Below are 9,404 nucleotides of genomic sequence, written 5' to 3' on the forward strand. Positions count from 1 at the left end.
CAGCATGGCAGATCCCTCCTTCCTCCTCCTCCTCTTGGTCCCACACCCGAGAAAATCCTAAGGTTTCACCTCTATCTACCCTGCTCAGCCATTGGCCGCTGACATTTTTATTTACCAAAGAAAACCAACTGGGGACAGGGTCCCTCTATGTCTTATAGGTGGATATGTGGATTCCTGTACAATCTATTTTGGGAACCCAAATTAACACAAGAAGACAGACAGCCACAGAAGAAGTCAGGAATAGGAGGCAGGAACTGGTGTATAGACAGTGCTGCTCCCATGGCTGGCTCCCCATGGCTGGCTCCCCATGGCTGGCTCCCCATGGCTGGCTCCCCATGGCTGGCTCAGCTTTCATTCTTTTAAAGCCCAGGACCACGGAGAGGTGGCACCATCCGCAGTGAGCCGGGCCCTCTCACATCAATCACCAATCAAGACAATGCCCCCACAAGCATTTTCTCAGCTGAGGTTCTCACCTCCAAAACAACTCTAGCTTGTGTCAAGTCGACATAAGACAAACCAGCACCAGTCCCTGGGTGTCCTGGTGCCTCAGTTCCCTTGACTCTTTCGCCCGGTCGGGGTGGCTCTGTCACTTTGAAGATGAGTCATTTGCTTATTCATCCTGTCAGCCCTTCGCCGTGCACACTTTAATCTTCCTTTTACCCCAGATAGACACAATGCACTGATAAACACCAGAAGCTGGCCTAGGACGGGTCGGAGTAGAAGCTTGTACTTCCAGAGGGGAAGTGGCCTTGGATGAGCAGTGGGCAGGAAGTGGGCTTAGCCAGGCAAAGGGGGAAGGCATTCCATGCAGGGACAGTGCCTTCAAATGCTCAGTGGGAAGAGTGTGTGACCCAGAATTGGGTATGATCACAGCAGGAGGTTTGTGTTAGCCAGGACTTTGGTGAGACCAGCATCCCAAGAGGTAGGAATTGCTGGGATATCTCTTGGAATAACCAGGGGCCTGGATGTTTCCTCTAGAGACAGAGGGGACAATAAGGAGAGAAGACGCCTAAGGAAATTCGTGTCTTCTCAGACTTGCTGAGGGCAGAAATGGGGGGATGGTGGGACAGACAGCCATTCAGACAGATGCTGTCATCCTGACACCTCCTCTCCTGTTGTCCTGTGGATGGGAAACATTTGGCAAGAACAAGAGACATTCTTGGTTGGCATGCTGCTGAACTGTAGAAACTAGAAGCCAGGGCTATCGCCTAACACTCTACAGTATTGGTTCCCTGTCCCAATATAGAATTGTCAGCCTCAAAGATGAGTGGCATCTGGGTCAGACCTTCTTCTACTCGAAATGGGACACGAGACAGCGCTGGCAACTAAGTGTGTCGGCTGTTTTCCTTGGCTCTGTCACTGAGTATCACCCAGAAGCAACTTAAGGGGGAAATGTTTTTGTTTTGGCTCCTGGTTTTCAGGGATACCATGCCACGGTGGGAAAAGCGTGGTCGTGGTCGGCAGCAGCTCTCCGGCGGCAGGAATCTGTAGCGACTGCCTGTTCACATGTCAGTGGACCATGAAGTCGAAAGCTTGGAAAAGGAGCTAGCTTGGAACGTATAAGACCTAACTCCTAGGAACTTACTTCTAGCAGATGGCTCCTCCTAAAAGGGTCTACAATTTCCTAGACCAGGACCATTGGGGAGGGGGCAGATATTCAACCCCATAAGCCCGTGGAGGCTGTGTCACATTCCAACTGTGACAACATCACCTGAGAGTTTGTCAGAATAGCAGAATCCCAGTCCTCATCCCATAGCCACAGCCACTAAATCATCTGCATGTGTGTGTGTGTGTGTGTGTGTGTGTGTGTGTGTGTGTGTGTGTGTGTGTGCGCGCACGTCTACTCATGCCTGTGGATGGAACCCAGATTCTTGTATCTTGTAGGCAGGCATTCTCCCATTGACCTACATCCTCAGCTTTTCTTGCACAAAACATCATGACCAAGAAGCAAGTTGGAGAGGAAAGGGTTTATTCAGCTTACACTCCCACATTACTGTTCATCACCAAAGGAAGTCAGGACTGGAACTCACACAGGGTAGGAACCTGGAGGCAGGAGCTGTCGCAGAAGCCATGGAGGGATGCTGCTTACTGTATTGCTTCCCCTGGCTTGCCCAGCTTGCTTTCTTATAGACCAGGCCAGGGACAGCACCACCCACAAGGGGTCCTCCCATCCTTGCTCACTAATTGAGAAAATACCTTACAGCCAGATCTCGTGGAGGCATTTCCTCACGGGAGGCTCCTTTCTCTGTGATAACTCCAGCTTGTGTCAGGTTGACACACAAAACCAGCCAGTACAGTATTTGTGTGCACCACATGGGCTGAGTCCAGAGAGCGTGCCACCACGTGAGTCCTGGGAGCTGAGCCTGAAGTTCAGGAGGCCCTTTTCTAGAAGGTCCTAACTGCTGAGCCATCTGTCCAGGCCCCTCTTCTTGGCGTTTTAAATGTTTCCTGGGGAGATGTGAATGTACCTTTAAGACATGTTTAGGTGAGCCTCTGCGTCCACTCCCTTTGGTGCCCCTGAGGTCAAGGAACCGTGGAAGAGTTGGGAGGGACTGTGGGTCTTACTTCTAGGTTTATTTATAATGCCATTTTGGTCCCAGGTGTGTTTGAGCGACTTGCTGCTGAACCCCAGTGGGATCCACTACACCTTCGGCTTGCCCGGCCTGCTCGGAGCACTCACCTACTACTGCCTCCATATAATAGCCGAGTCCAGGCCCTCCAATCTCTGGTGGGTTGCTTGGCATCGTCTCTTAACCTTCATGCAACTTGGGAGGAAATGTAGCAATTTATTCAGAGAACCTTTTGTTTGTTGTTGGTGGTGGTGTTTTGTTTGTTTGTTTGTTTGTTTGTTTTTCAAGACTTTTTTTCTGGGTAGCCTGACTGTCCTGGAACTCGCTCTGTAGACCAGGCTAGTCTTGAACTCAGAGATCGATCCACCTGCCTCTGCTTCCCAAGTGCTGGGATTAAAGGTGCGCACCACCACTGCCCGGCTTTTTCTTCTTCTTTTTAAAATGTATACAGGGTCTTACACTGAAGCTCAGACTGGCCTGGAACTCACTCATGCCTCAGCTCGGATATGAGTTACCATACCCGGCTTCAGAAACGTTCCTAGTCTTTATCTTGTTTGGGGCAATGAGTTCTGTGCACATCTGAGAAAGGTGCAGCTTAGGAGTGAGACCCAGGTACACAAGTTTGGAGGTGCCACAAATCTAGACAGTGCAGGCCAGAGGCAGGAGGATCTCCAGGAGTTCAAGGTCAGCTTGGTCTATGGAGCGAGTTCCAGGACAACCAGGGCTACACGGAGAAAACCCTGTCTCGAAAAATCAAAAACCAACCGACCCAAACAGAGAGTGGTCACGGAGCCATTTCTTTGGGTGGTTGTGAAGGCTTTGGGGGTGGGGTTCTTGAAAACCGTACCCAGTGTTTCCAAGTTCTCGTAATTGTCATAGGGTTCAGAGAGGGGGCTAAGCCAGGAACGCACTTTTATTAGAAATGGAAGTACTCGTCGGGCAAGGGCAATGCCCCAGTAGGCTGTGAGATTAGCCTCCTCTTTTCTTGTATTCCTACTTGCCCGTGGAGTGGGGGATGAGAAAGAGGAGTTTCCAACAAGGCTTGCTTAGGGGGAGGGGAGTGGCTCAGCCCAGAGCGTGCTTCCCATCCTTTAGCACCGTACAAGCTGGGTGTTGTGGTGTATGGGAGTCCCAGAACGGGTGTAGGAGCCAAGAGGATCAGGAATTCAAAGTCATTCTCTGCCTGGTAAGGTAGAGTCTACCACATAGTGTGTTTGAGGCCAACCTGGACTCAATGAGATGTGAGGAGAAAAAAAAAGCAGGGTTGATTAACGCCTCTGACTAGTAAACCCACTGAAAAGCCAGCGGCGGTCCTGCTGAGTCTGATCCCAGCCATGGTCGGGTTCCAGCGATACACAGAGCCTGGGAAATAATAATAATTATTATTATTATTATTATTATTATTATTATTATTATTATTATTATTATTATTATTATTAAATGTTCATAAGTACACTGTAGCTGTCTTCAGACACACCAGAAGAGGGCATCAACTCCCATTATAGATGGTTGTGAGCCACCATATGGTTTCTGGGATTTGAACTCAGGACCTCTGGAAGAGCAGTCAGTGCTCTTAACGGCTGAGCCATCTCTCCAGCCCCAGCCTGGGAATTTTTAGTCTGCAGAGCTCTACTGGACCATGGCAGTCATGTGTCAGCTGGGAGAAGGCCACTTTGTTTCTCTACAGCCCTTGTTGGCAATGTCACCACTAAGGAATGCCATTTGTCATGTTTGTCCGTGATGCCTGTAGCCTGATACCTGAGTGACTTCTCTGCTTTGTGGATTCTAGGATTGTCACCCAAACGATCACTGACGTCGGGGCTCTCAGCTTTGCTATGGCGATGGGAATGGTGACTGGACTGCTGACAGGTGAGTGCAGTACCAGTTTCCAACCACTAGAGTGTGCCCTAGTACACATGTTGAGGCCTGGCCCCTTCCTGAACTCAGAGGCAGCTCAGCAAAGTAGACTGCTCGAATGATGATTTTTAAAGTTATTTTATTTTATTTTATTTTATTTTATTTTATTTTATTTTATTTTATTTTATTTTATTTTATGTGTATGGGTGTTTCACCTGCATGTATGCTTATGTAACACTTGTATGTTTGCTACCTGTGGAGGCCAGAGAGGAAGATGGATCTCTGAAACAGGAGCTACGAACAATTGTGAGCCACCATGTTGGTGCTGTGAGTTGAACCTGAGTCCTCTGGAAGAACAAGTACTCTGAACTGTTGTTGAGGCATCCCTTCAGCCCCTCATATGCTGATTTTTAAATATCAAAACAATCAGGGCTGGAGAGATGGCTCAGCCCTAGTTAAGAGCACTGACTGCTTTTCCAGAGGTCCTGAGTTCAAATCCCAGCCCCCACATGGGGGTTCACAACCATTTGTAAAGGGATCTGATGCCGTCTTCTGGTGTGTCTGAAGACAGTGACAATGTACTCACATACATACACTGAATAAATATTTATTAGAAATTATTTTAAAAAAATCAAAGAATCAACCTTTAAGAGTAGTGGGGCATGCGCGCAGCAGATCTCTAGGAGTTCAAGGACAGCCTGGTCTACAAGGTGAGTTGCAGGCAAACCAGAGCTATACAGTGAGACCCTATCACCACCACCTCCTCCACTACAAAAGACCCAACGCAAAATCCAAGGAACACTTAATTTCAGAACTAGAAAGACTTCCAGAGGTCAACTGCTGCCAGCCAGGCCAGAGAAGACAAGGACCTCCCTGGAGTTCTAACTGGGGCCGGTGGTATCCTTAAGCCCAGGGTGGAGTAACTGTGCCAGCTTTTGCAGAGAATCCCGAGGAACCTTCAGGCCTCGAGCTTGCCTTCCATTCCCTGATAGCATCTTTGAACTACGTTACACAGCAGATGCACATCCGGGCTCTACTCTGAGCCAGTCTCTCTGTTCAACAGGACAGAACATTCTCCAGCCTCCCAGAGCGGACATGGTAGTCAGTAAGCGCCCTCTAAGCATCCAATTTAACACAGGAGGTCCCTGCTCCCTTCTCTCCCCGTTTCTCTTCTGTTTTTCTGAGACAGTAGCCAGGGCTGGTCTTAAAATCTCCACTCTCCTGCCTCCCTCTGGCATCCCTTGTTGGGATGTTGGGATTACAAATGTCACCATACCCGACTTTCTGTTTTGCTGGAATCAAAAGAGCACAGCGGAAAAGTGACGGGTGATCCTCCTGCCTCTGCCTCTTGAGTGCTGGGTGGCAGGCGTGTGCCACCTTCCCCGGTTTGCTAGGGCCCCTCTAGTTTATGTTAGGGAAGGGTGTCAGATCCAAGACCAGTTTTGCCTTCATGCTTCCTTACCAAAGTCTATATAATGAACAAAGCTACCAGAACCCACTGAGCTTTGGTTTATCCGTCTCAAAATTATGGGGAGGGCAGATTTCTCTTGAGATATTGTCACTTACATAGAGTATTTCAGTGATCTCTCCTTATTTTAATATTATTTTCGGGTTTTTTTTTGTTTGTTTGTTTTTTTAAGACATGGTTCCTCTATGTATAGCTAGCTCTGGCTGTCCTGAAACTCACTCTGTAGATTAGGCTGGCCTTGAACTCGCCCTGCCTCTGCTTCCCAAGTGTTGGAATTAAAGGGGTGCACCACCCCTGCCCAGGTTCTTTCTTGAGGTAACAAAAGAGCTCTGCATATTGTAATGTTTAATTATTTGTTTAAGGTTGTCTCCTAAGTGTCAAAGTGTGGAGGGCTCCCCATGCAGTCAAGTACTTTGATGATCAGGCTTTCTGGGAGGTAAGTTTTTTTTTTTTTTTTGTTCTTTTTTTCGGAGCTGGGGCCCGAACCCAGGGCCTTGCGCTTCCTAGGTAAGCGCTCTACCACTGAGCTAAAACCCCAGCCCCGGGAGGTAAGATTTTAAAGCTATTAACGTGATAGATGTGTGTGTGTGTGTGTGTGTGTGTGTGTGTGTGTGTGTGTGTGTGTGCGCGCATGCGTGCCTTCACTTGCAATAAAGACAACAGTCTGCAAGACCTGGATGCTACCATGCAGCCATCTTACCTATTTCTTGTCACTGTGGTGTAGGAAAACAGACCAGGGGCTGCCAACACTTCCAGTCACGTAAGCACCAGAGCCAAGGGGCTGCTGTGACTCCTCAGTGTCATAAGCACCATATAGAAAACACCAAACAGAATGGGCTGTTGTTTATGAAGCAGCGAGTCCTTGACACTGAAGGTATTCAAATAAACGATCCATGTGAATCCACGATCCACGAAGCTAGGCGAGCTGGCTCCGGCCTGTATTCCCAGGACGGCAGGTTGGGGCAGGGGCAGCGCTGGTTAAGAGCATTCGCTTATCTAAACGGAGAATCTGGCTTCAGTGTTACCAGTGGTTACCGGTTCCTGGAACTCCTACCCTCTAACTTCAGTTCCAAGGGTTTCAGTGTCACCGCTGGCCTCTTCTGACACTGCGCACGGACAGGCATGCACACGGGACTATACAAATGTGAAAACAAGTATAGGATGGAGGGATGGCCCAGTGGTCTAGAGTCCTGGTGTCTCCCACAGGACCTGGTTTGGATTCCTAGACCCCGCCTGGCAGCTCACCATTTGCAACTTAGGTTCTAGGTCCTGCACATCCTCTTTTTTCTTTCTTTCTTTCTTTTTTTTTCCGGAGCTGAGGACCGAACCCAGGGCCTTGCGCTTCCTAGGCAAGCGCTCTACCACTGAGCTAAATCCCCAACCCCTCTGCACGTCCTCTTATAGCCACAGCAGGAACCATGCACGTGCACAGTGCACAGAAATATACGCAAGCGGGGCTGGGGATTTAGCTCAGTGGTAGAGCGCTTACCTAGGAAGCGCAAGGCCCTGGGTTCGGTCCCCAGCTCCGGAAAAAAAGAACCAAAAAAAAAAATATATATATATATATATATATACGCAAGCAAATCCTCCACACACATTTTTTTTCTTTTTTTTTTCCGGAGCTGGGGACTGAACCCAGGGCCTTGCGCTTGCTAGGCAAGCGCTCTACTGCTGAGCTAAATTCCCAACCCCAACATTTTTTTTTTTTAATTAAAAGTAATTAAAGCTGTGTGCACTTGCACACATCTTTAGTCCTAGCATTGGAGAAGCAGAGGCAGGTGAACCTCTCTGAGTTTGAGGCCAGCCTGGTCTACAGAGTGACTTCCAGGGCAGCCAGGGCTACGCAGAGAAACCCTGTCTCAAAAAAAAAAAAAAAAAAAAAAAAAAAAAAAAAAAAAAAAAAGAGGAAAACAAAAAGTAAAAATAATTTAAAAAACACAGAGAAATATACAGGTAAGATCTCGCCTAATTTAAGATTTTGATAGTGACAGCCAGGTGTGGTGGTTCCCTTTAATCCCAACCCAGTCTACATAGTCTACATAGTGAGTTCCAGGACAATCAGAGCTACATAGACAAACTCTTGGTTTCAAAAATAAAATAAATAAAATAAAATAAAATAAAACAAACAAGTCTTGCCTTCACAGTTCCCCCACTTGGCTGTCGAATTTTAAGCAAAACCATCTGAGAACGAGGCTGAGCACGGCGAGCCCTTCCTTCACCTTCCATTTGTCTGCATCATGTGTTACAAGAAAGGCTTCCGAGTGATGGTCGAAGTTTAAATATGTTCGCTTTCATGACAGATACGATCAATACTTTTGGCTGAAGACACCTCATTAAAGTTCTGGTCTAATTCTACGCACAACGGCCTCGTTCTTCTCACACTGGATAAAGCCGCAGCCCGGGTGGCTGACTCCTTAGCAGGGAAATTAAGAACCCTCACATCTGGTCACTGCACACAGGTTTGGATCCAGCGAGGTCCTCAGCCTTCCTCAGTCTGTGCTGTGGACCAAGAGTAGGGCTGGCTGGGGAGTGAGGGAGCAGTACCGAGTTCCTAAGAGGTAGACTCACCTGAGACCCCTGCTAAGTTCTACCCTCTGTCATGTGTGATATCATGGAGGAACAGCAAAGCAGTCGTTTCCATGTCCTGAAGAGCCAACATTATTCAAAGCCACTGACGGGTGATCGCGGCTCCCAGAGGGCAAATGCAGAAGGCCAAGGCTTCAGGCTTAGCTTTGAAGTTTGTAGTATTGTGTGAGGTGGGAGCCTGGGGGTGGCACAAGCGCTCCCTCCACTGGGACTCTCAGAGTCCCCAACTGCTGCTCTGTGCTAACAGACCCTGTGGTGTGCAGAGTTTAGGTTGGCTAGCTGTTTAGAAGTGAAAGGGGGGGCTGGAGAGATGGCTCAGCGGTTAAGAGCACCCGACTGCTCTTCCAGAGGTCATGAGTTCAATTCCCAGCAACCACATGGTGGCTCACAACCATCTGTAAAGAGATCCAATGCCCTCTTCTGGTGTATCTGAAGACAGCTACAGTGTACTTACATATAATAACTAAATAACTAACTAACTAAATAAATAAAAAAAAAAAAAAAAAAAAAGAAGTGAAAGGGGGTTGGGGATTTAGCTCAGCAGGGTTGGGGATTTAGCTCAGTGGTAGAGCCGCTTGACTAGCAAGCACAAGGCCCTGGGTTTGGTCCTCAACTTGGGGCGTGGCGTGGCGTGGCGTGGCGTGGCGGGTTGGGGCGGGGCGGGGCGGGGCGGGCGGGGGAAGGAAACACAAAATTCAGGCCATTATCAAACAAATTATCACCCGAGTCAGACTCCAGTCCTAGAAATTGTCACCTAAGATACTGTCAAGTGTGTGGCCTCTCCTCTTTCCATCCATGGCCAAGTGTGGAGTGAACCATCTGTATCTACCGGGACCCTGTGCCACAGCTGGTCACGTGTTGTGTTCCTGCTCCTGACGTCCACATTAGGGATGGAGCCTGGCGTAGCCCCGGCTTCTCTAGCA

General features: G+C 48.5%; 1 protein-coding gene across 11 annotated transcripts in view; it reads left to right on the forward strand.

Moving 5' to 3' along the window:
* Positions 1-8,254, forward strand: part of Rhd (Rh blood group, D antigen) — a 34,342-nt gene extending 26,088 nt beyond the window's left edge. For 4 of the 11 annotated variants that reach the window (XM_087550891.1, XM_087550896.1, XM_087550898.1 and 1 more), the window contains 3 exons: positions 2,601-2,728; positions 4,360-4,439; positions 8,040-8,250. In XM_087550891.1, coding sequence (XP_087407017.1) covers positions 2,601-2,728; positions 4,360-4,439; positions 8,040-8,080 — 249 coding nt within the window. In that variant the 3' untranslated portion in view covers positions 8,081-8,250. Of the gene's footprint in view, positions 1-2,600; positions 2,729-4,359; positions 4,440-6,257; positions 6,332-8,039 lie in introns of all 11 variants that reach the window. The other 7 variants (XM_087550892.1, XM_087550895.1, XM_087550894.1 and 4 more) reach the window with 4 other exon arrangements.
* The last annotated feature ends 1,150 nt before the right edge of the window (positions 8,255-9,404 follow it).

This window comes from Rattus norvegicus, chromosome 5 (assembly GCF_021556685.1).
Source record: "Rattus norvegicus strain SHRSP/BbbUtx chromosome 5, alternate assembly SHRSP_T2T, whole genome shotgun sequence".
NCBI classification, from domain to species: domain Eukaryota; kingdom Metazoa; phylum Chordata; class Mammalia; order Rodentia; family Muridae; genus Rattus; species Rattus norvegicus.